The sequence below is a fragment of the Blennius ocellaris genome, assembly GCF_963422515.1.
Source record: "Blennius ocellaris genome assembly, chromosome: 2".
NCBI classification, from domain to species: Eukaryota; Metazoa; Chordata; class Actinopteri; order Blenniiformes; family Blenniidae; genus Blennius; species Blennius ocellaris.
The window spans coordinates 21769174-21796032 of NC_137651.1; the positions used below are offsets into that span (position 1 = coordinate 21769174).

Genomic DNA, 26859 nt, shown 5'->3' on the forward strand with positions numbered 1-26859 from the left:
TGCTTAACCTTTGACCTCGGCCATCCGGCCCTGACAACAAGACCTCCCCCCGCAGCTACCCCCGAGGGCCAGATGATGACTTTTCAACATGCTTTTACAATGTGTACACACACACACACACACACACACAGACAAGGTCAGCAGGTGTCGTCAGGGGTGATGGCTGCCAGCTGGAGCGAGAACGTCTGCTGTAATAATGTGTGCTGGCCAGCAGAGTGCAGTGATACGTGTGTGTGTGTGTGCGTGCGTGTGCGTGTGTGTATGTATGTATGTATGTAGACACAGGGGAGGTATGTAAGGCACCACATGTGGTGCCTGTCGAAGCAGTGAAAGAAAGGACAGAAAATCAAGGAAAAAAGGTGGAATTACAGAAAGTAAAGACCGTGGATGACAGAAAAGAATGGAAAAGTATTTAGAGGAAAGAAGGACAAGTAAGAAAAGGAAATAATGGTAAAGGACAAAAAATAAAGGAATAAAAGGAAGCGGAAGGATGGAAAGGAAATTAATGAAGAGGAAGTTACAAAAGAAGGGAGAAAGAGGAAGTGCAATGACATAAAGGAAATTAAATAAATATATAGGAAAGAAAAAGTGAGGACAGAATACATAGGAAATTAAATAAAAAGGAAAAAAAGTGTGAAACAGAAAATGACATATTACATAAATTTAGAGGATGGATATGGAAAGGAAGAAAAAGCAGAAAAGAGCAGAAAAATAAAGGAAAAGCTTGATGGAAAAGGAAAGGAAGGAAAGGAAAGCAAAAGAAAGGGAGGGGGAAAGGAAAAGTAGTAAAGTGAGAAAAAGCAAAGACAAAAGATGAGAAGGAGAGGAGAAGAAACGGAGCGTGGAAAAGAAGAAAAGAGGACATGAGAGAAAAGAAAGACAAAGAAAGAACAGGAAAACTAAAATCAAAATGGGAGCAGAAAACTGAACAGAAAAGCAAATAAATAATAAAAAATAAAGAACAGACAACAGCAGCGCGAGCAAGAGGAAAAGGAAAAGGAATAAAGTTGAAGTAGTAAAAGCCACAGAAAGTAGAGAGTGAAAGACAAAAGGACTGCAACAAATGGAACAAGTGGTATGAATAATAATAAAATATAAGAAAGGTGATGTGGAAAAAGAAGGACTGGGTTAAATGAGACAGAGCTACACGGGAGAAAGACTGTGATGAGAAAAGCCTTTAAATAGAAGAAAAAGTACAATGGAAAACACAATAAAAATAGAGAGAGTTAACAAAAGAAGGAGTCAGGTCAGAGTGGCCGGTCACGTCTCTGATCACAGCTTCATGTGGAAAAGAAGAATCACGGGAATCCCCTGCTTTCCCAGCAAGTGTCCTCTTTTATTTACTTCCCACACCGTTTAATAAATACAAAATACAAACCAGCTTCATGTTCACAAATGGCCCATCAAAGTCAATACAAAACCAGGAAGAACCGACATGGAAGACAGGCTCACACCTCTGCAGACCGGACAAGACATAAACTCCCCTTGAGGTTTACTGGATATCTCTGCACTGCTCGTATAAAAAACAAAACCCAAAATACAAATATTCACACACACACACACACACACACACACACACACACACACACACACACACACACACACACACACACACACACACACACACACACACACACACACACACACACACACCTGCACTCGCGCACATTCGCACAGCGATGCGTCCCGCAGTAGCTCTGGCTGCGCTTCCGTGAGAAGCCCTGTCGTAAGGCACGCTGACCTGCGCTACCTCGCCCACACGCAGCGCAGTGAAATCCGCCCGGATTTCAAATTAAGAGTCCCGTCGAGGAGCGGCTCGAAGTCGCCGTGACGGCTCCATCGGGCCCGCGTGGGCCTCCCGGTCTCTGCTCTTCTGTCCTCGGTACAATCCTGAAGCTGATAACGGGGTGAGTGAAAAAGGATGGAGATGGAGGAGGAGGAGGAGGAGGAGGAGGAGGAGGAGGAGGAGGAGGAGGAGGAGGAGGAGGAGGAGGAGGAGGAGGAGGAAGACCCTAGTGTGCAGCTCTGGGTTCAGGTCCCTCAGGAAGGAGGAAGAGGTGGGAGGGGCAGGAGGAAGGAGCTCTGTGGTTCAGTGCCTCCAGGTTCGCTTTTTGTCCGGAGCCTTCACCGTCAGCTCGTCGGCCGCTGTCACGTCTGCACAGAGGAGAGACGTCGTCATTAAAGACGCGAAGGTTTTATAGACACTAAAAAGCTCTTTTTGTCATGTCCAGCTGTAAAGGAACGTATGAATCATTGCAAGCTGGCAAAGTTTCCACTCAGAGTAAAAATCGTGTAGCACATGAATTAAAAGTAATACTGTTTCTGTGCTTCAGGCAGCAGTAGTGAGAAATTCCAAATTTCTTTTTTTTCCATTGCATAATAATAAAGAGCTAAAGCTTTTGTCCTTTAATCTGACATTGTAATGATTCTGAGGGTTCTTAAGTTAAAATACAAGATTTCTGTTGCATTTTGGAAGTCCTTTAACGGGACAACGGTGCTGGGAGGCCAATAAAATGCGACTTTTTGTAAATATTACACCTCCATCTGTAGAAACTGGGTAAAATACAACTTTTTGAGGGAAAAAAAAAAGTTGCTACTGTGCATGCGCACCGTGTCCATAGTAAATAGTTTGTCTGTACATGTACGAGTGGATGGACGATAACAATAATGTTTGCCTCCAGATTATTATGACTCCTAGTCCATATTGCCCTGGAACTCGGTGGTTTCCCCAAATGTGTTGTTCTTTAAAACTACCTGTTATAAGTGAAAAATAACAGAAAATATTACTGTTTGAATTAAAAAACAATCACCAGGATTTGAAAGCTTTTTGAGGACATCCAGTGAGAATTTCACAATATTTAGAATTTTTTTCTACTATAACTTGTGATATATCATGTGATTTTGGTCAGTTTAAGTAAAAAAAAAAAAGCAAAAAAAAAAAGCAAATACTTTAATACATACATACATCTCTGCTCTCCATACTGCCACCACAACCCCAAGCAGAAAAGATGGATGGACAAATTGCATTTATTTGCGTTTTTAGAGACTGACGCCAACAAAAGTCACCCTGTAGCTTCAAGCCCATGAATTTTTGAAACAGCAATCTCATGAAGGATTTTTACTGATTGCGATCACACAATTGTGCAGATTGTTGGATATAGTGTGTGTGTGTTTGACAGCTTACCGATGCATTCAGGACAGCAGGAGCCATCTGTACGCGTCATGTTGGAGCACGTCAGTGCGGGACACTGCTTCCTCTGACACTTGGTCACGCCATGCTGCAGAGACAAAGATGACGAATGAGTGAAAAAAAACATGCAAACTATGACACTTTGACTTCCAGGTCCTGGATCAAAGAAAGCAATATCATACCACCACGGTGTGGGTTGAAGTGATTATGAGTTTTCTCTGTATTGCACAAGTAATCATATGATGCGGGAGCAAACATGCATTGGATATCGGCTCAAATAATAAATTAAATAGTGTTCATTCTCATAAATGTGCACTAAATGTGGATCGTTACGGTTGTGCCTCACTGTCCAGTGTTTCGGTTCCGCTGGTGCCCCTGTTAACTGGTGACTTCTGCCACAAGTCATTAGCAGCAGCTTATGTTAGAATATTTAAAACTTTAATGAAAATGCAGTTTCACAGCCTTCGCCAGGACGGCTACGGTTTAATCCGAAACACCAGCTGTATCCGCGGTTCAGAATCCTCACCAATACTGGTAGCGGGTCGCTCTCTTTTCACTTGAAACGTTGTCGTGTGAATGAGGGCGACGCCACACCGTGATGATGAAGTTGTGAACATGTGCATGCTGAAGTCTGCGGAAACGAATGCAAACTGAGACATTATCCTGAAATACTTCAACTGAATGGATTTCACCTGTTTCAACTGGCTTTATGTTGAGATTGGTGTAACTGTAGGGTCTTTCAGTAGTTGTTTGGTTAAAGACGTCTCGTATAATCTGAGCCACAAAAACAAATTAAAAAAACTGAACTGAGCTAAAAGTGGCTTGATTCACCTGTAAAATCAGATCAATCCAAAACAAAGAGACCAAAACGCTGATTAGGGAATGAAAAGCTGCTTTTGAGTGACTCTGTTCTCGTTTGACCGTTGGGGTGGTTTGATTTCACATATGAGCGCAGGCTGTTTGCTGGCGTTCTGGCCCTGGGTCAGTCTTATCGAAGCAACTTGCATTGTGTTATCCTGAAAGAATTCAACTTGAACTCCCTCTGAACTATGAATCATTTCTTCAGTCTTGTAATACAAATATCACATTTCAGGATCTTTTTTTTTTTTTTTTTTTTTTTTTAGTTGGCCTCTATTTTTAATGGATTCCTTCAAGTGGACTCATATTGATGTTAGTGTCATAAACAATAGGAAGACTTGGGTTGTAATTTCTTGGTACTTACGTCACACCAGCAGTTGATGCATCTCATCTCGCCCACCACGGGCACCCAGGGGTGCCAGCTCTCGCTGTTCTGGTAGAAGTTCTTGCCAAATTTGCAGTGCCTGGGGCTGTCGGCCTGCATCATGTCGCCGTGCTCCAGGCCCGGGGCGCTGCGGTCCTCCTCCGGACACTCCTTACAGCAGTCGGAGGGATTGCGTCTCACCGGGTGACTGCAGGTCAACACTGGACACATCACCTTTTCGCAGTGAACCTCTCCTGTAGATCCCTGTGGGTGAGGTGAAGCAGGTCAGCAGCAAGTCAGCAGCTCCGTATTTTTCCACATAAAGGGTGAGAAATTTCAGTTTGAGAAGTTTTGGCATCCAGATTCTCCACAGTCCAATGTGCGATAAATGATCCATCTAAAGCATTTGGAAAGTGAATCCCACCATATGTGAGGAGGTTTACTGGCACGTGTTTACCTTGCAAGTGCAGATGGCACATTTAATGTAGCCAAAGGGAGGAACAAAGGGATGCCATGTGGTTCCCGGGGCGTGCATCTTCTGGTCTCCTTCAAAGTAACAACCTGGAAGAAGGGGGAAGAGGTCACTGAGGACAGGTAGCCACATTATCCATGAAGGATTCTGCTGAATTCCACGTCTGTGCGGAAATTCAATAAAATTGAGAAGTGGCAGGAGATGACAAAGGCCTTCAAAAGAAAAGAAAGAGACAGAAGAGCTAGACTCAACCTTCAGGATGCTCCTCCACCTTCTCTGGAGCTTTCATGTCCTTGGGCTCCTTCCTCTCTGTGTAGTAAAAAAGGGAAATGCAGTTTTAGCTTCTCGATAGACAAGAGGCTTTTAGTCCGAGGGGATAAAGTGTTCACAGGAGAGGAACTGGAATGGGCAGATCTTGATATTAGTCACATTAACAGATGTTAAAAAGTATCTCACCATCACAAACGGGGCAGCACTTATCCTCGGGCTGAATGGTTCGGGAGCAGGTCAACACGGGACAGATGACCGGGTCGCAGATAACTGTTCGCTTCTACAGTGAGACCAGAGTGAGTGAGTCCACAGGGGTTCTTTAATGTTGCTAACTGATCAGAGAGCCATTGACAGAGGTACGTGTGGACTGACTGACTGACTAACTGACTGACGAACTGCTCCTGGGACTTGGTAGATTGATTGTTGAGAGTCACTTATAAAAACAATACAAATTGGTCGCCTGTACTTACGAATGTCTGTGCACTCGCCACTGTTAATGTTTATAGGGTCTTGTTTTCTGTGCATGTGTGTGTGTTTTCGTTATAAAAACAAACAGCGCCAACTCGTTTTCAAAATGTTGCCATGTAAACGGGAAACTTCTCTGAAATGAAAACACATTTTCACTTGAAACATTGTGTAAACAGGGGCCTAAAGTTTATCATGCCACTATTTTACCGGTCCGGCCCACCCAACATGAAATTGGGATGGAACTAAAAAGATCTAAAGTCTCCTGCATGTTGCTGTCTTTTTCTCTTGTCCTCACCTGGCAGCTGCAGGAGAAACACTTGTCATAGTTGGGTGTCCAGCGCGTGCCATGGGCCTGGTGCTGGTTCTCAAAGAAGCACGTGTTGGGGTCTTTCTTCAGTTCCTCAGGGTCCTTCACCAAAAGATCGTCCAACTCGGCCTCCTCTGCCTCGTCTCTGGTCCCGGGGCCACAGCTGTTGGGGACGTGGATCTACAGGGACATGAGAGGAGATGAAGAAGATGTGAGCAATATGTTGGGCCCAACTGACGGCAGGCTGGTGTCAAGTTGACTAGTTAAGTATTCCTAAATGGAGCGTTTCTGTGCTCCCAAGCAGATGGCTGTTTATGTGCTGGACCTGTTTTCTATTAAAACAGCTGGATCCCTCCGTTCTCTGTTTGTTTTCCTCGTTAGTACCTGGCAGCTTAAAAAGCTTGTGAACAACTACACCTGCGAGGCTCAGTTTGTGTTTGTGAGTCTCCGAAGCCCAATAAAACTGACTTTAAACCAAAGCTCACACCTGAGCGTGAAAGTGTGCGGCCGTGATGGTAAATGGACCCGAAACTAATCACTGGGATCGATGACAACACGACTGCAGTGCTGCTGTGCTCTTGCTTTAATGCAATCGGAGACCTGGACATCCAGCAAATTAGAGGTTATATCAAAAGAATCCACCTCATATTTTTCTCTGCAACATATAAAATGCATGAAGAATTGGGCGTGAGATTGACAGGCGGTTCGGTGCGGTGTCTGCACTCCTTTGAGATGGAGTGAGGAGCTCAGTCACCACGGAGGAGCTCGGAGGAGAGCCGCGGCTCCTCCCCATCAAGAGGAGCCAGCTGAGGTGGCTCGGGCATCTGTTCAGATGTTTTATTTTATTTACTTAGCATTAACTGCTTGATTGAGAGCAGTTAGGGCACTTTCTGAGAGGCGTTTAAGGACAGCTCAGTGTGTCGGTGACCTGTAACTTGGATCAGTTGGAAGGACAAATATGAGTGTGAGTCACAAAAGAAGACAACAAGGGAAAGGATAAAATAGATACAAATATCTCGAAAGAAAACTGCTCAAAGAGATATTTTGATATTATTTGTACGACACCACAGCCCTACTCAGGAATACGAGGAGCTCAATTTAAGTATACAGACAGCTTGGGTACATTTATATACAAAAACCTAAATCAGTTCATTGCAGCAGATTTTCAGTGACGAAGGCACAACTTGGACGCTGCGTTGGATTTTTGTGACATACCCGTCCCCGGATCTCTCCTCGAGGGTTCAGCTTGGTGCTGACCTGGATGTAGGCCGTTCCCTGATCCAGGTGTGTCAGTAAGTCTCCGCTGATGTCCTTCAACACACCATGAGCCTGGAGGAGAGGCGAGGAGAAGCTATGAGTTTGTGCTCATGCACGGACGCTCATATTTTCCTGTGTGTGGATGCTAAAGCACCTGCGAGCCGTAGAAGCCGGTCAGCAGCCTCTTGTGTGGCGTGCTGCTGTCGTCCAGCTCTACAATCTCCGCCAGCCCGTGGAGGTGTGCGTTCACCGTGACGTCGTCGGTTTTACTCAGGCCTGAGACGACGATCTCATAGTGGAGGTGGCACTGTTTGTCCAGCGACACCCAGGCATGGCCGGAGGCACCGGTTCGTACCGGAGGGGACACGAAGTGGCCGGCGAGGGGGGTGGGCAGCTCTGAGGAAGGAAGACAAGCGTCACACAAGGGGTCTGTTTGATTGAATTCCGTGCAAATGTTTGCATACCGTGTCTGGGCGCCTCCAGGCCGCTGTAGGGCAGAGCCTTGATCTGTCCCCGCAACTCGCCGTCCAGACTGTGCATGGTGGCCACGTTGATAAAGAGCTCGTTCTGCAGCAGCATGTGGATATGTCGAGCCTCCAGGCGGCTCCAGCTGCCCACCGCCTGCCCGCTGGTCCTGCTGTACTCCGGAGTCAGGTCGTACAGGACGGAGCGCTTGTTTCGACGCCGCGGCTTCAGCTCGATGGTGACGCCCACGACGTCACTGCTGAGACCAGCCACCTGAATCTAGAGAGGGAGGATTTGTTTTTTAACCTCAGGATGTATTTGCCTTAAAGGGGAAGTGTTTTAAGATGAGCTTCAACATGACATTTCTGTTCAAGATTTTTATATGGACCAGTCATTGTTTGCATGATTGGGTGTTCAGTCAGTGAGTGATCGTTATGTAATTATTTTTGTTAATAATTACATATTATAAAATACTGCTTACAGACCCTCCCAATCTGATTGTAGTAAAGCTCAGGAAACTTGTTTTTGGACTTGAATTCCACAAAACAATCTTTCTATGTTCAGTTTAATTAATGAATTTAAAACAGAGGTGTCAAACATAAGGCCCGTGGGCTATAACTGGCCTGAGCAGATCCATACCTGAAAGTCCAGAGTCCCGTTATCGTGGAGGTTAAAGACGGCAGATCCCACACCCCCCGTCTTCCCCGGGGTCAATGCCTCGCCACTGGACATCACACTCTGGATGGCTGGGCCACACAGAAAACAATTCACATCACCGTCATGCTCACAGGACTTATCTGAAAGGATCGCTTCTCCCTGCGGACGCTCGCGAGTAAAAAACCCCGACAGCGTGCAAGATTAGAAAATGATTTCATGTCATGTTTGAGTTTTCTGCTCGGCTGGAGGAGGAGGGGAGTCTTGTCATCCACTCACTGGGAAAGAGCTGTGGAGGGGATTCAATCGAACTGCTAATCAGGAGGCGCTTGAGGCCTCTGTTTAAAAAAAAAAAAAGGAGCTAATCCCAATGGATGAGGTAACCCTCGGTTTAGAAAGCCAGAGCTGAGAAAAGTGCAGGCAGAAATTGCAGAAAGTGACACATAGGAGGAATGAGGCCAGGGCTGCACACAGAGACATGATGGGCTCGAGACATGAGGGGGAACGGAGACGAGGGGAGGGGAGAAGGAGAAGGAGAAGGAGAGGAGTGTGTCGGGCTTGAATTCTTCACACATAACGTCAAGCTGTTAATCATGGTGCTGGAACACCGGCACGTCGATTCCAGCAGACTGTGACCTTGGCAGGGAAACGAGGAGGGTGTGTAAACATTTTACACAACAAGACACTACTATTTCTTTTTTTTTTTTTTCCATATCTTCATGTGTGACAATTCGCTCTGGATTCTAAAGCACAGAGACTTTAGACCAGGGGTCCGCAAAACTGGTCCGCGAAAGGCTCCAATTTGCCCACCCACCAAGCAAATGGTAAAATTTTCAAAGCATACATATATTTAAATAGAACAATTTTCTTAAGAGTATTGGACTCAACACAACACTGAGGTCCTTAGGTTTTGTGAAAATACAGACATTATCATCATGTATATTCTGCACCACAAAAAGAAAACCTTTAAAGTATAAATTTAAAGGTTATTGTGGCACTATTTTACTGGTCAATCCCACTCAAGATGGGATGGGCTGTATGTGGCCCCTGAACTAAAATGTGTTTGACACCCCTGCCTCAGACTATTAGGTTGTCTGACATTCCTGAAACCACTTTCGTATGTTTCCTGCTGCACACACACACACACACACACACAGTGTTGGTGGGCCAGCGAGTCAAATGGAGGGTCTATAAATGTGCTTTCCCACCAGCGATAAGACTTGAAAGAACAGCGAGCAAGTATTTTTAAAGGAGAATGACAAAAACAGTCGCAGATGGAGTGAGGGTGAGGCGGCCTCCGCCGCGCGCTGCCATCACTTACTGTCGCAGGACTTTCTGCCGGTGATGAAGCCCGAGATCTTTTTTGGAGGCTGCCCTTCGGTTGCCACGGTGATCTCCAGCTGACCGCGTGACAGCCAGAAGAGCTCGCGGCTGTTCAGGTTGGTCAGCACCTCGGCGAAGTCGGGATTCTGCACAGATTGGAACAGATCCATTTACAAGTGGGAACAAACAGACAGAATTTTTTTTTTTTTTATTCTTTCGTCTGTAAGCTTAAGTTTGCTGGTGAAATACACCAGAGGGATTTTATACAAAGGGCCCTTCAATGGCAGGAATGAAATTGTCACATTCAGATCCTGTTGACTTGATGTTGGTACAACAATGACATGTTACTGGAGCAACCAAACCCCAGCTCATTTAAACCGAGGACAGACTGGCGATTTGTTTCCAGCAAAAATGGAAATTTTTTCAACGCTCTGCGCCAAACAGAGACCGACGGAGAGGAAAACAAATCCCGGCAGGACGCTGAAATGTCCTCCAAATAGAATAAATACAGCAGTCGCGAAGACTTCACCGAGTCAGTAAAAATCACAGAGGACGCCGATGCACAAAAACACATGCTGCTTGAAATGCTCCCCGCCTCCTCTCACGGCCGCGCACTTGAGCTCGGGGCAAGAAATATGGCTTGCATTGCTTTAACACGTTTCATACTGAGAAAAGTTTTTCATTTCAAGCTGGCCAGCCAGACTCCGGGAAGATGTTGAGAAACGTGGGATTAATAGGACAGATGTACGAGAGTGTTGAAGAAATGTTACTTTTATGACCCTGGGGCCGCGGTTCAATATAAATATACATGTACCATAAATCTACACAGCGAGGAGCCAAAGCAGAGCAGGAATGGACAGAGGAGGGGGGATTGGACTGAGGGATGGTGAATTTTAGAATTTAGCAGGATAATGAAGAGGGAGGGAAGGTGCGAAGGGATATACGAGGTCTTCAGAGGAACGACATCGCCGGGGTAACAAAAAAAAAAAGTTGAGACTCCTCTTCAGTGTCGGAATCCACCGGCGTCACATGTTCTCCTTTCATCCTCCCAAATCTGCCACTTTTTTTTTTTTCAAGGCATAAATAGTTCTGCAGCTCTGACAATATCTTGGCAAAAGTGCTGCTATTGTGCGTCCTCGGAGAGCGGAGTTGGTTGCAACTTCTGGCAGATGTTGAATAAAGACGGGAGTCTGCAGCCCCACGGGAGATCTTACACTCCCGACTCCCTAAAATAAAGATTATAAAAGCTTTAATGCTTTCAATTTCCTCTTCATCCGAGCAAACTGTGACTAAAAATGTGGAACATGTGCGAGGACTTTTTATTAAATCATGTCTGAGTGCCGAGCAAACCTCCAAAAAAGTCTCTCTCTCTCTCTCTCTCTCTCCTCTCTCTCTCTCTCTCTCTCTCTCTCTCTCTCTTCTGTGACATCACATCTCCCATGATGTGTCGGCTCCTTAAAGTCTTGGAGTTGCCTTGGTCTTGGTCTTGACTCAGTCTTGAATTCTTAAAGTCCTTGTCCTGTCTTGGTCTTGAGACGCTCCGGTCTAAGTCGTGACTCATTTTCAGCCCCTTTTAAGTCTTTGTTTTGTCTCGACTTGGTCTTGGATCCTCAAAGTCGTGGTCTCGTCTTGTTCTAGGGATGCCCTTGCCCTGGTCGTGACTCCATATCGGCCCCTTAAAGTCTTGGTCTTTTTCTTGACTCAGTCTCAGATTAGGTGGTCGTCACTCCAACGCGACTATTTATTTTATGTTTTATAACTATAGGTAAGAACTAAGATGTATGTACACCGAATTTTACAAGTTACCACCAATTTCTATTAGTTCTAAATTACATTTATACTATCTTTGTTGCGTGAAACAAAAGTCTACATTTCCAAATGCCCTGGTCAGGGTTAATGCCATGTTCTATGCATGTTTCTACCACACAGTGGCTTCAAGTGATATCAGGGTGTCTTTCCAGGTGACCGGTTGTGTCACCAAGCTCAAACTGCATTAACCTCTTGTTTTTGTACTCTCTCTCTCTCTCTCTCTCTCTCTCTCTCTCTCTCTCTCTCTCTCTCTCTCTCTCTCTCTCTCTCTCTCTCTGTCTCTCTGTCTCTGTCTCTCTCTCTCATTGGCCCTTCAACACGACTTCTGGCAGAATCAAAAACAGACCGGCCTTTCATCACCACTCACCCCTTCCTCCCCCCCCATCCCTCTGAGCCCACAGACCACTAACCACTGACATGTGTGTGGAGTGTGTGCACCCCCCCCCCCCCCCCCCCGCACCCTCTGTCCTCTGCGTCTCATCCCTCGCCCACATCTGTCTCCTGCGGGATGGCCCTCCGCTCGCACTCTTTCGTTTGCTTTTTGTCGCCTCTCTCCCACCCCGTCCACTTTTCTTGTCATGTATATGTGGCCAGTTGGCTGTGATCAGAGCGGCGGCGGCGACATGGCGAGGATGTGGCGACGGAACCACATCCGTCTCCCAGAGGAGGAAAAAAAAGGCGGCGGTGGGACGCACACGTGTGAGTGTGTCGTTACAAGCTGAAAACAACAAGGTTCCTCCTCCAGTCACCCGTTAAAGTTCAAGACGACCTTGAATGTCTCTTGACTCACTGCACTCTCTCTGACTCACGTGAGAAGTGATGTTGGCTCGGATCTCTCGCAGGACGTGGTGTCGGTACATGAGCTGGACTCGGATGGGCACCAGAAGAGGCTCTGAGAGACAATGAGAGAGTTTGGTTAACATCAACCCTTTACATTCTCTTGTGGCTTTTCTTCATTAGTCTGAACCACCAGTTTTCTTACACCCCTCCTTTAATTACGGAGGCTGTGGTCGCCCACCAGAGTTTAATTTCTCTCACCGGTTTCCTAATGAACCTTAAGTATCCCGACACCCCTCATCACAGGATAAACCAGTGCAACAGCTCCATTAATCAATGTAACTGAAAAATACACTGTTTAATGTGTTCATGATGTTGAAATATCTAAAAGAAAGCTTAAGGCACACATTTCTGACAAGACTTTTAGCAGATTTTAAGTGATTTTTAGTATATGTATTGCTATACTGGTACATCAATTTACCTACAAGTCCAGCTTTTAAACAATATACAAAATATACAATACATTGTAAAGTATTAATACAATTAATAAAGATTGTTCCTAAAATATCTCATCTTAATATTTTTGCCTCCATGTTATATTCCTTTTTTTGTTTCAATCTGTATCTTTCCCTCTTAAATGCGTTACTTGGAGTTCAATGAGATTGCTCCTCACTCACCTTCAAAACAAACAGGATAAGCTGGTTTTATACTAGACACTTTCAGTTTCTACCAGTTGTTTTAGGAGGCGTGAACATTTTATCTGGTTATATTGAATTAGAAGAGAATTCATCAGCGCAGATGGAGGGGGAGTTCAGTTGAGACAGTTGCAAGAAAATAGCTGCAGGCAATGATTCTGAAATTTGAAATGGTTTTCAAGTGAAGAAAACCTTCACAGTTTGTATTAACGAGGTGTGGTAATACCAAAAAAACAACCGACCAGTCGTCCCTACAGCCTCTCGGGACCACAAACCTCTAATGAAAACACACGATTTAACGTAAGTTGAGACACAAGTTGATATTTTGTGGGTAATAAAAGGTGTGGGTTCAGTCTTTCAAAACCAACACATAGAAAATGTATTGTACTTTGGGGTGGTTTGGGCATCTGATAACCCTGAGGGCCGGCGGTCGGGACAAGGATGCTTGGGCTTCTCTGCTCTATATGCTACCACCTCCACCCCAAACGGACTATGCAGGAATGAAGTTGGATGGATGGATGGGTGCATAGTACTTGATAACAATGCATTTTAATGGCATTGTTATGTGCAAAAATTCAACAATTTCAAAACTACTGCAATTATTAATTGGTGGGTTGGTTGGGAATGACAAGTTTGGCGAACCGAGAGCATCCCACGATGGTGCACTTTACTAAATGATTCCCACCACAGTTTTTACTCCTTTAAACAATTTGATGAGTGATCATGAGAAGTCAGGTGGTAAAAATGCCATCTCTGTAATCCCATGGGTGCTCTGAGCCTGATGCAAACCATTCAAGAACATTTCATTAAAGCATCATTCAGTTTGATGTGAAACAAACTTAAAAACAGACTTCCTTTACATTCAGTCTCTCCCCGCAGTGTGTTTTCTCACCTTTGCTTTTGATGAGGCCTTGCAGGAGGAGGATAAAGTGGAGGTTGTTCTCTGCGTCACTCATGGTCAACATGGCGATCCCGCCCATGCCCGACTTCTCCTCCTCCGACGTGAGGATGGAGCTGAACGTCTCTGCACAAACGACACATTAGTGTCATTAGTCTGCGTTTGCTTACAGGACTTCTGCCACGTAAACAAAGACTGCACGCTGTAGACGCATTAATCTAGACGGAGCCTTTCAGGATAACGCAAGAACGTACACAATTCTGCCTGCTTTGTAAATATTGAGTTTACTTTGTACTGCGTAAAGACAAAACCACATGTCCAGAAAGGCAAAGAAGAGCCACGAGGAAGCTACAATATGCACCCACCAGCAAACAGGGCCCTGTGCTTGATGATCTTCCCCCTGGTTTCTTCTCGCCGGCCCGCCGAAGTGCTCATGCCGACGTGCATCTGCTCGGCCTGCAGCTGCCGCAGGAGAGGCTTGGCCACGTTCTTCCACACCCCGCAGATCTGCACATGCGAGTAACAACCATGTGAGTCGCAGCCTACGAAAACCCAATTTTTTAACATGTGGCGAGAACAGGTTAAAAAAAAAAAAAAAAAGACATCTGCTGAAGGCATCACACGACTCCGGGGTAAAAACAAAAAAATATTCTCCCTGAGACTAATAATTCAAGAGTTCAGGTTAACCCCTGGAATAATTAGCAATACTCTCAATCCCTGATGCCGGGTGATACGTGTGAAAAATTCTTCTTTCCTAAACAACAGATGCCAGATTGTTTTCTCCAAAGTACCTCGACATTTATATAATAATAATAATAATAATAATAATAATAATAGGGCAATTTCAGGGCCCAGCAGTTAAGGGGCTCCTGTGTCTTTGCGCAGGAGTTCAGATCTGCTGTGGAAATGTGTGTGTGTTGTCAGGAAATGATCTGTAGCAATAGAGTGGGACCTCGGGGAGTATCTGGATGCACACATAACATATCAGCTTGCTGATTTATCTGGATAAAACTGAACCTTTTATTAAACCCCGCGTGGTGCGCCTCCGACCGGCCAGCAAGTCAGCAGCTGATTTTTTTTTTTTGGGGGGGAGGAAGTGTCGCCCCGTGTGTGTTTATCGTTTATTATTGCAGGGTGACTTATGGGAGAGGGAGTCGAGAGTGTGAGAGACGGAGTCAAAGGGTGAGAGCATTCATCATCTCGCTGCTTTAATTCCTCTCTCAGGAAACACGCAGGCGCGCATTCACGCTCAGCACCGACGGAAGCGTGTGGAGGTGGTTTTCCTCTCCTTGCAGCCTCTCACCATGTCAGATTGCCCCTTTGGGACTTTTTGCTCGAAAACTGCGTTTCCCTCCGAGTCCAGGAAGACGATCTTGTTGGGCCGGCTCATTCTGGAGAAGACGTAAACACAACTGTATTTCTTTTTGCAGTTATGATTCATTTCAATCCACTTTTCTCCTCTATTATACCCAAAGCCGCAAGCAAATTACAGTCCAACAATGGAAAAATCTCTAAACAAGTCTGAGTGTGTTTGGGGTAAACAGGAGAACGGCATAAGCAGGGGTGTCGGAGGAAATAGAGCAAACAAAGGAAGAGACGGCTTTTGCTGTGTCGCAATGAGCGTCTCACCTCTTGTACGTGATGGAGAAGGCCAGGCTGGTTCTGGTCAGAGCAAAACGGGCCCTGGCAACGCCGCTGGAGTCCGTGACTCCGGTCAACACAGCAACAAAATCTGTGGGACGAAAAGCGACGGGAAAAGAAACAGCAATGTGAGTCCTGGAAGCTTCGCTGAGCAGCGAGACGAAAGAGTTTAACATCAGAATGTTGCTCGGGATCAGTTATGTTGTTGCTTTTGTGACTAGAAATGAATCACTATAAACAAGAATTTCAGACAAATTGAAAAAAAACTGACAATAATCTGACGTGTCTCCGAAATTTAGACAATCCTGTTGACACAGCTGATTCATTTTTGACTCCGACGAGCCGGCGATTTCGTTAAACATGTAATTTGAGATAATGAGATAGCGGTGTATGAGCTGTGATACATATACACTCAAATATGAATCATTTGACATTAATGCCTTTGCGCTATGGGATTGGTACTTGTAAATGACAGTGTTCTTTCTGTTCTTTGACACAATTTTAATCAGACACAACTCTGCTTTATTTTGGCCTCTTCTTCTGAGATGTTGACTTTTTTTTTATTTCAGATATTATTTTTGAATATGTAGAATGTAAAATAATTTTTCCTTGTGAAATTGTTCAATATGTATTTGTATAGATATGTATGTCCATGAGTCTGTATGTGTATGTGTATGTGGAAATATTGTGGATATTTAATTTCCACATTTGTTTATTTTACATATTCAAAATAAATCTAAATCAATCAATCAATCAATCAATCAATCAATCAATCAATCAATCAATCAATCAATCAATCAATCAATACAATTGTTTGTCAACGCAATCTAGTCCAGAAAGGCTCCATCACAATCAAGAATAAATAGCTTTTATCCCAAACAACTAGCCAAATTCAATCCTTTAACTTTCAAAATGTGGAATCTAATGTAACGAGCATGATAGCACATTGGCTTTTAATTGCCTGTCGATCCTCACACACCCTGAAAACCACAGCTTCACAAGAAACAATAAGAAATGAGGAAGTCAACAAATACAGTGATTAAAGGGTTAAGTCTGTGCAAAGCAGTAATAAATCTGGGCACAACACAGGAAATTGCATTTTTAACCACCCGGCCAAATGTGAACGATCAAAAGAAATTGTCATGTAAACAGGCCTTGAAAGAGCCTTTAAGACCTAATTTTACATACTTGCCTATGTCTTCAAAAAATGGAAATTTGTGTCCATGGAAATTGAGAAAGAGCAACAGATGCAAGAGTACATGGACAATAACAATGATGGGGGCCTCCACGCATGAGTGTGTAGCACCCACTAGTGGCCCAACAGGAAAACGACATCATTTTCAATGTTTCTGCTGCTTCCATGTAAACGGAAGCTCGGTCACAATCCAAAATTTTATATAGAATGCCTGTTTGGCTCAGTAATTGGCCTGAAGGGTGTCATCAACCTGAGAAATTGCGATTAAAAAAGTATTCCAAAAGAGAAACTTCAGGATTCATAACCTTGGAGCAGTTTGTTGGCGCTCATCACCTACCAGTGCGGCTCTCTGTAGGGCCAAGGTCCTCAGAACTCAGATACGATCTGTCATTGTACGACTTGTGGAGGTCCCCCTCCTTCTCTTTACTCTTGTCGTGGAAATAGTCGAAGGTGTCCAGCATGGCGTCGGTCTGTTTTTTCTCAACTGCATCTGCAACAGAAAAGACGTAGTTCAACAAGATGAAATACCTGCAGAGCGCCTGCAGGTTATCATCTGGAAGAAAAACCCACGAGCAGTGGTATTGTTATGGTTTCTAATAAAGACTTTTACTATCTGTTGCTGAAATCGTGTCAGGACCCGGCGAGATAAACCGCACGATCCCGAACCTTTCAAAACACACGCCGCCTCAGTGTTTTCCTGGGTCTGGTGCACACATGGAGCCAAAGCTCGAACGTTTGTTTTCTCTGAGTGAGGGCGAGGAGAGTTTGTACAGACGTGAAGGATCAGACGAGATCTGTGACAAATTGATCTGAAAAGGTCGGATTTGTCTGACTTTTTAGATTCAAATGCTTGGTATAGCGATGACGAACAGAACATAAGGAGAAAAACAGTCATGATGTCATCTGACAAACATCTCTGTATTGTACTGTGCGGCTGTCTGCGGAGGACACGCAAACCAAACACACAAACATACAAACCGGATGTCTACTGTGAGTTCAAAGAAGAAACCGAACACTGAGAATGTCACTGACCTGTTAATGAAAGTTTACGCAAGATCATGAGCTCTAGCTAAACGCTAGCTTCAGGTGGGAGAAAATGCGAGTTTTAACTGATTTCTTCTGTTGGTGAGTACAGAAAGTTACTCTTGTGAAGTTGTTTTCATTGATTTGACTAAACAAGTCGTACAGTGAAGTACGTGAGTGTTAACATCTGAACGCTTTCAGACAAAAGGGTTATGTAATCAAGTAGGTTTGTTCAGGAAGATGGGATCTCTTAATTGGATCATCAGCGACGAACAAATGCACAGGAGTATTTTTATTGTTGGAAAAGTTTAAACGGTCTAAATGACAAGGGGGAAAAGCCCAAAACAAACAGTTTGCCAGTTCAGGTATTCTCTACATGTGTTTTGTGCTGTTGTGGGTGTGATCAAATCTTGGAGCCCCGTTTACACTGGAGTCCCAGGAAAACGATGCTCAGAGTCAAAATGTTCTTTTTGAAAATGCTCTGGTTCCGAGCCCGTCTCTGTGGAAGCAGAGGAAAACACAACTTTTCTGAAACGCTGTTGTTATTTACATCTACTCACACATGAGTAGAACAACTTTCAGAAATAATGCATTTTCCAGTGTTTTCAAAAAGTTCCACCTTGGGAGCCTCTTTTTCAGAAAGTTTTGTTTTCAGTGCCTCTGAGCACTGTTGTTGTATAAACAGACACCCGTTGTACATTTTATTTAACTGTGTATTAATATGAGCTTGGCTATGGCGTCTGTTCTGCAGCTGAAATAAGAGAACAATCAGATTAACTTGCATTACAATGTGAAAGCCAAAGTTGCACTTTTTCATTTTTTTTTTTCCTGCAGCGAGGGGCTCTTAATAAGACTTGGACCATCAGCCCACAATGTCAGACGCTTGTGAGAGAGTTCTCTGATTGCACAAAAGTAAACACTAACCAGCAAGAATTGCAAATAATGCACTGTGCTGTGCAGAGTCTTGCATCAATTCTAACTTTAAAGAGGAAAAAGGAAAAAGGAAGAAACAAAAGAAAGGCATTAACCAGCTCTCGGTTACTTCTTTCCATCTCTTTTTTTTCTTTCCCCTCCTCTCTTTTTCTCGGCCAGGGGTAAACTAACCGAGTCATCCCCGCGGCAGCTGAGAAGCTGGAGGAGAATTGAGAGCGACGCTGGCGTGCGATCCTAACAATGACCCGCTGTTCCACATAAACTGCAGCATGTCCTGATGTCATGAGCAGGCCTCAAACACACACACACATGCACGCACGCACACACACGCACGCACACGCACGCACACACACACACACACACACACACACACACACACACACTACGCAGTGACACAGGCAGCGGTGCTCACTCAGCCAAATTCAGCCCCTCTGACATGAAAACCACACAGCGCCTCTTAGTCACCCCAACATTATTTCTACGAGGCCGTTTCCTGAGGAGCTCTGCTGGACTGTCTGCTTTCCTTCTTTGTGCCTCATTCACTCACACACACATACACACGCACACGCACACGCGCACGCACACACACACACACACACACACACACACACACACACACACACACACACACACACACACACACACACACACACACACACACACACACACTCACAGAAATCTCAAATCGCACGGTCTACGCCTCACTCCTCTGCTCCACTGGGCACGCTGGAAGGCTTCTGGGTAGTGTCACTCTCACTTCTCCCCACTTGGCAAAGCTGTATCCTCAGGTGCTCCAGTCATTACACACATATAAACACACAAACACACACACAGACACACACACACACACACACACCGTTTTCCATCACTTACACAAACATACGAGCTGCAGCTGCGCCAACGCTAAGACAAACACACTCAACCTTTCTCTTAAAACTTGACCACAACACACACACACACACACACACACACATACACACACACACACACACACACATGCAAGCATGCGCACACGCACACACACATACACACACAGCATGGTGTTGTCCCTACAGTGCTTTACTTTTACTTTCCATTCCATTACCAGACACACAGTATTAAAAAAAAAAAAAACAGCCAATGTGCTGAATAACAGTGCAGCAAAAACCCGCCCTGTGCGCGTGCGTGTGAGAGAGTGTGATTGAGCTCGAGCTCCCCAATAAGGAGGAATTGTGCAAGCAGCAGTGCACGGACGAGCTTAGAGGCGATTTGAGAATGGGGCTAAATAGATCGGAGGTACACAGAGAAAATGCCCATTTGATGCGGATGAATGGAAAATCAATTGACCAGTTCATTGAATCCAACAGCTGCTTTGAAGGCTAACTAGTTGACCCACTGGGAAACTAAAGAAGAAAGACGTGGGAGCAACGGAGGAGGGAGACAGTGGCGGAAGGAGAGTAATAAGAGAGGAGGCATGAATCAGGCCCTGTTTACACGACGTTTCAAATGTTTTTTGTTTTTTTTTTAAATGAAAACACACAAATGCACGCAGAGAACAAAATGCTATGATTATCAACAATGGCAAGAGTATGAATGAACTCTTGTATGGACAGACCACCAAGCTGGATTATGGACTGGGAGCTATGCAACTCAGGAGGCCGTAATGCACGTGTGCAGTTACGACGTTTCAGAAAATTTGCGTTTTACCACCCTTCCACGCATTGGGAAGTTTTTCCATTTTCACTTGAAAACATTTGTTGTTTAAAACCAGGCTTCAAACAGAGGATAATCCAAAAGCTGGGAGAACCAGACGATGAGCAGACACTCACCTTTAGGGCAAGTCTTGCAGCAGTTCCCCGGCAGCAGGATGGGATCGTCACAGTCCAGATCGGGACAGTCCTGCTTGATGTTCCTGCAGTTCACCTTCCCGAGCACTTTCCCGCGACGGCCCCTTTGCTGCCAGTGAAACACAAAACTCAAGATTTGATCGGACCGGAGATGACGCGCACGCAAATGAACCGCTGAGACTTACCGACTCACAGAAGCACTGGACGCAGTGCATGACGCCGAATGGCTCCCCGAGGTCCGGGTGCCACGAGTCATCCAGGGAGTAGAATCGACCTCCGAACGAGCATCCTGCAGAGACCAAACAGCTGCTTATCCCTTCAGGGTCACACACTGGGGGGGGGGGTTGTTTGGCATTTATGATTACAGCTCTGCTCTCGCCAAAAACCAAGAAACTCAGCTAAAATTGCATAATTATAGGTGAGGCCCATTTTGATTTATACTTGAATTAATCTCGTGGAGCCAAGAAAATCCTCTTGAGGCAGATGGAGATATGAAGCCTGACTGTGTTTTTCGATGTTTAAGAGGAAGAGAGGGGGAAAAAAAGTGCGATTGACTGCAGTGAGGGACAACAAACTACATGAACTGCATCAGATTTAACAAGTAAATCCAGCTTGCACGGTGGCAGAGGCTGCGCTCCGAGAACGCTGAGATGATGCATGAGGAGAAACTCAGTTTTCCACCAAAGAGGTTCCAGAAATGTGCATAACGAAGGCCAAGCATCATAAAGGAATCTTCAGTAATTCACCAGAAGTTTTAAAACAAAAAATGCTACATGATGGCAAGCAAAAGGCAGAAAATTGTTGTGTTAAATGATGATTACCAGGGATACTCTAAATAAAGGGACAGTCTTATTTTGGCTCAGCAGATTGGAACCTGAAAGCTTTAGAACCTGAAAAGAACTCAATTACTGTCATCTCCTGCAGAAATATCTCTTTATAAACAAACACAACATTTTCTTTCTGATGATTAATACATTTATCAATATATATCAAATATCAAGAGGCTACAATGTTCGAGATATGAGCAGTGGAAACTCGGGATGCACCAGTACCGATACCAGTACCGGGTATCCGGTCGTACTCACAAACAATCCCGATACAACCTGCAGAGACTGTGTGGACATGTGCAGCAATGCAGAACCTTCGGATATCATTTGCATATGGAGTGTGATTTAAGCATTTAATACCGGTACTTGGTATCGGCAATGAGCTAAAAGTATCAGTGCATCAGTGCAACAAGTGGAAAAAAAATGCTTGTAGACAAATACAGTTCCCTAAGAATTGCATTTATTATGTCTCGTGCTGCACAGTCTGCTTTGAACTCAGACTATTTAGTAATCACTTGCTTACTCAGTCATGCAAATCTGCTCCAACTATCTGTGGAAAAGCTGCAGTATCAAGTAACATAGCTACCCAGGGTTCTGTGGGAGAGGAGCCACTTCACTTCTAATAAGCATGAACTGATATGGCTCCACCTGGAGTTTAAAAAAAAAGACTAAATATACATGATTTATTGGACAAAGTGGAACATTTCTCATGCATGGTGGAGTAGTGGAACTCTGGGTCAGGCCTTTCTGTGTGGAGTTTGCAAGTTCTCCCTCTGCATGTGTGGATTTCCTCTAAAAGTCCATTAACCTGCATTTGATGATTCTGAGAACCTGCTTAGACAATTTCAAATGAAAACGCAAAACTTTCGTTGCGTTCTGCGTGGAGGTTTACATGACAACAGTGCTCAGAGCCACTGAAGATTCAACATTTTTTCAGAAATTAAAGGAAAAAACTAGTTGGTTTTTTTTGTTTTTTTTACTGAAATGTTGTTATGTAAGTGGGGCCTAAATTAGCGTGTGAGTGTAAACGTGTGTGACTTTATGTCTCTCTGAGTTTGCCTTTGCCAATAGCTGTCTGGGATCAGTTCCTGCACCCCTGAACTGGATAAAGTGGTAAATAAGACAGGCGGCTTTCACATGTAGCTGACAACAACAGCAACCTAAAGTCCAACTCTATTAAGTCCGGTTCATTATAAGACATGTAAAACCATCCGATATTTACCCAAAGTGGCTGCAAACACCCTAAAAACACTCACTTAAATTAGTGTTTCACTTTAAATCTGGCACGCTGGAGTCAAGCCACAACTGTAAAAACACACATCCCTGTTTTAATATATAGGCACCGGGCCGTATGCTGATGTTAACAGGAGGTAAAAATAGCTTTCAGTGTTGTTATTATTACTATACTACTGTCATAATTGGGTGTTTGTCACACTGAGAGTTCCTGCAGCGGCATTATAGTTATTTTTGGCCAGGAGCAGCTGTGTGTGTGTGTGTGTGTGTGTGTGTGTGTGTGTGTGTGTGTGTGTGTGTGTGTGTGTGTGTGTGTGTGTGTGTGTGTGTGTGTGTGTGTGTGTGTGTGTATGTGCCAGCTTACCTAGAGCTGCCTTTGCCAACCTGGTTTGCATTATTGTTTTATTAAAGTGACTACACCACGTTAAAACAGCCCAGTCGGGTTTAACAGGAGCCAGCAAAGCTGCCTCCCCCCTCCACCACCCCACCCCACCCACCCCACTCCCACCGCACCCCCACTCGTGTCCCCGCTCAAATAAATCATCTCAGAGGAGCCAATGCTTGTAATGGAAAGTCGATTGATTACAGTTGCCAGCGCAGAATTACACGTTAGCAGCGAAGGCAGTGGTTAGACATGGAGTTCCCACTGTTTTGAACTCCGCAGCAGTTACCTTGTAAAAACCGCTTTTCACACATGAATCAAATGGCATCCAGCGCGGTTATGACTCACTTGTTTGACGCTGGTTTTACACATGAAACGACCTGGAGCTCAGGAGCATTTTAAGGCAACTGTGTGCCATTACAGGGGGGGGGGGGGTTCACCCTACATTTTTATGTCTTTATAGCTTTTTTTTTTTTTTTTAAAGCTTTGCCATCCACCCAGGTGTGCAGTGTGCAGTGTGTGGAGGTTGAACTGAGGTCACAGCCACTGATGGCGTGGATGAAACTGAACTGACAGACCTTGCACAGTGGACACAGAGCTCACAAAACAAGTAACAATGTTCAATATGTCAATGAAATATTTGATTTTGTGCAATGCATACATCTCCATCAGGGGTGTCAAACATAGCAGATAACCCAATTTTGCCTCGTGTGAGACGGACTGATAAAAATCATAAGAACTGTTAAATTCTTGGAACTTATAGAATAGAACTTAACAGTTTTTCTTTGTTATGGCGCAGAGTGTACAAATGCAAACACTTACTACTGAAAATTACTTTACTCTCAACATAACTTCACTTTTAATTTATGCAAAAAACATGGAAATGGCCCCAAAACTTTTTCTATAGCTTTTGCATTATGCTCTTTTTTTTACAAACTCACCCCAACAGCACAGCTTTGAGGCTGGTTTAAATAACAACGAGGTCACTGTCTTTCATGGAAGCATCACCGATATCCTTTACAATATTTGTTTGAAAGTCTGTCTTTTTTTTTTTTTTTTTTTTTTTTTACATTTGTACAATTTGTTTGGCAGTTTGACGGGCAGCATTTACAATTGGAGGCCGATTTTGGCCCACGGGTCTTATGTTTGACACTCCTGATCTAGACAGTAAAAATAAGGCATTTTTAAGCAGAGAAGACATAAAATTGTAGGTCTTTGGCTGTATTTGGCTCAAAATTCTGAAATAATAATTATATAGCCGTAAAACAACTATAGCTTTAAGTGAGTTTCACACTTCAAAAGTTATTTTAATAACATTAATGGTCTAAAGTAGCATCTTGAAATCACAATAACGAATCAACATGTACATCCTGCTCAGATTTCATGTTTTTAAAATATGGTGTCACTCATAATAGCCACATTTCAGATTTAGAATGTACACATAGCTGATGTGAAATGAATGACTCAATAATCAACAGTAAATAAATGATAGTAGAGATAGATCCAAATAATTTGTCAATATGCTGCACAACCACAGATAAAGGATATGGAAGTTACTTTAGCTCACTGGTTTGCAATGATATGACGTAAACTCCTTATCATTTATGCAAGCGCCATTGAAATGAAAAAGAAGTTGTCAAGAAGAAGTAGACTCACTTTGCAGGTGAGAAAGGTTTGGCTGTTGTTGTGGCGCAGAGAATATGAAAAATGTCAATATTACCAATACCTCAGCTCTGTGTTGCATTCTTTCAGCTGCTATTTGTGTTGTGCCCGCTACTCTTAAGAAATCTGTGTAAAACTGTGTTTTCTTTGAAATCTCCACAATTTGCTCGTCGGTTTGGTTAAGAGCGCCGGATTGGAGCCTCTTGTGGATTGGTTTTGGCCCACGCACGTTAGAGATCAGACCCGGGGTGTCCAACATGAGTCCAACAATAATTGCATGAGGCAAAAAAAATCAATTCGTGGTTTTTCCTCTCAAATTGCACCTATTATTGCAAAACAGCCTTTCTCATTATTCATGCCAGAGCCGAACACCTTGACAGTTTGTTGTCAATCTGCATTCAGAACTTGTTGTCAAAATGATAAAAAATAAACATTCATCAAACATTGCTACATCCATGAACACAAGTACGCATATTTGGGAACATATTAGGATAATGTTGATTATCAATAAACAAAGATTTGTAAATCTTATTTAATGTAATTGTAGCTCAATGCACACACAAAGGATAAACATGGTTAAATTAGGCATCTTTAGCTCAAAAAAGTCACTTAATCAACAACAACAAAATAAAAAAAACAAGGAACCATTTGGGTATAGAAAGAGTCGACTCTTTCAATGAACCGAGTCAAATGAAACGAGTCTCCTAAAATCAGAATTCCCATCACGTCAGTAGACTGAAGAATCTTTCTTGCTATTTTAAGCACACAGGTGCCCACAAATAAACTAATTTAAAAATCACTCAAGCACTAATCTTTTTCTTCCACCACAATTTGGCAGCTGTAAAACAAAACCAAAACAAATACCCACCTTATTACAGTGACAAGTGCATGGAATTCAAACACATTTTCATGAGACTGATGATTAAAATAGAGGTACGTCTTTAAAAAAACAAAAACAAATCATTCATCAAACCATATTTAGTAACTTGAATATCTTTTTTTCACTTTTCTGAAAAGACTATAAATGGAAAGGAATAGTGGAATAATGGACGAAAACACCTTCTGAACATATAAGTGAGCACTCGGATTGTTTACTTGAGTAAAGCATCTCCTACTCACAGTTTCTTGAATTCATCTTGAAAAGATAAGGAAAGCCATGTTCGATGATCTGAACTGCATACAGAAAACTATACTGCAAATAACTTTTAACATAGACAAAAAACAAGTATATTCAGTTGTTCCAGTTGCGTAATTGGCTCCTTTAAGCTTCAAAATTCCAAGTTCACCCACATTTTTTTTTTTTTTTTAAGCGAGTGCATTCTGAAGGGTTAAAGTACCGAGAGACTCACACGAGAGAGGAGAGGTGTGGTGGCAGTTACCTGACAGGCCCTTGGAGGGTAGCGGCTCCCGCTCGGACTGGATGGGCAGAGCGGGGCTCTTAAGGCGCTGCGCCGCGCCGGAGCGCAGCAGGAGCCACGACACGCAGCTCAGCGCGCACAGCGCCGAGCGCAGCGCGCACGGTCCCAGCATCACTCCAAAACTTTCACCAAAAGTAGTTCCCCTCACTAAAAAAGAATTTAAAGAAAAAAAAGAAAGAAAGGGGGGGGAAAAATGTCCAGTAACGAGTCCTTTGTCGTGTCGCTTGTGATTTAGTTACATAAAGTCGAAGTCAAACGAAAAAAAAAAACTAAAAACTTCTTTTCTGGTCTTTTTGTCTGAATGTCGGGAGAAAATGTGGAAGAAGTTTGTTGACGGCAGGACACAGACAGCTGAGCCTGAGTGTCTCCTCCTCACGAGCAGCAGCCTCCTCTGTCAGAGTCCCGTCCCTCTGCGTTTTATAGTCCGCTTCCATGACAGCTCCACGCAGAGAGAGAGAGAGAGAGAGAGCGAGAGAGGGGGGGGATGGCAGAGGGGGTGGGTGATGGAGGGACAAATCAACGCCCCTATCAATTCACCAGCCCTTAAGATATGGAAAGGAGGCTGCCTCTTCCTCTACCTCTGCCTCGTGTTGGACCCAAACTTTAATTACGCAGCCATAAAAAAGAGAGAATTTCCATGATGTGAAACCATTAATATCTTGGTTTAAATAGAAAAAAAAAAAAAAAAAACACTGAACGACTCCTAATTAGGTCTAGCTCCGCAAATGGTATTATTAAACTGAGAGTTCACACTCACATTTTCCTCCTTCATCATCTGCATTTTGTATTTACAATGAAACTTATGAAAGTTTGGTCATAAAGAAGCTTTATGAGATTTTTGACTGAGTTTTCATGGTGCGGTTTGCAGTGTGGTAAACCCAAATGCACAAAACTGATTAAATGAAAATAAGC

General features: G+C 43.8%; 1 protein-coding gene across 1 annotated transcript; it reads right to left on the bottom strand.

Moving 5' to 3' along the window:
• Positions 1-1312: 1312 nt before the first annotated feature.
• On the bottom strand, positions 1313-26325 carry chrd (chordin). The gene is made up of 21 exons (XM_080507116.1): positions 25909-26325; positions 20611-20714; positions 20408-20534; positions 16981-17133; positions 15437-15539; positions 15111-15198; positions 14173-14314; positions 13802-13933; positions 12247-12329; positions 9627-9774; positions 8291-8397; positions 7651-7930; positions 7341-7582; positions 7145-7258; positions 5918-6109; positions 5341-5434; positions 5137-5193; positions 4870-4973; positions 4413-4676; positions 3185-3278; positions 1313-2154 (listed from the first exon to the last, which is right to left on the bottom strand). The coding sequence occupies exons 1-21, from the start codon at positions 26057-26059 to the stop codon at positions 2090-2092; spliced, it is 2844 nt and encodes a 947-aa protein (XP_080363242.1). The 5' UTR covers positions 26060-26325; the 3' UTR covers positions 1313-2089.
• Between the last annotated feature and the right edge of the window lie 534 nt (positions 26326-26859).

What these genes read in the sequence shown, in the direction of transcription:
- chrd (XM_080507116.1), bottom strand. Translation starts at nt 26,059, where the DNA reads ATGCTGGGACCGTGCGCGCTGCGCTCGGCGCTGTGCGCGCTGAGCTGC. An exon ending in GCACAGGGCCCTGTTTGCTG is followed by an intron (nt 13,934 to 14,172) that starts GTGGGTGCATAT and finishes TCGTTTGTGCAG; the next exon opens with AGACGTTCAGCTCCATCCTC. An exon ending in CCTGGAGGCGCCCAGACACG is followed by an intron (nt 7,583 to 7,650) that starts GTATGCAAACAT and finishes TTCCTTCCTCAG; the next exon opens with AGCTGCCCACCCCCCTCGCC.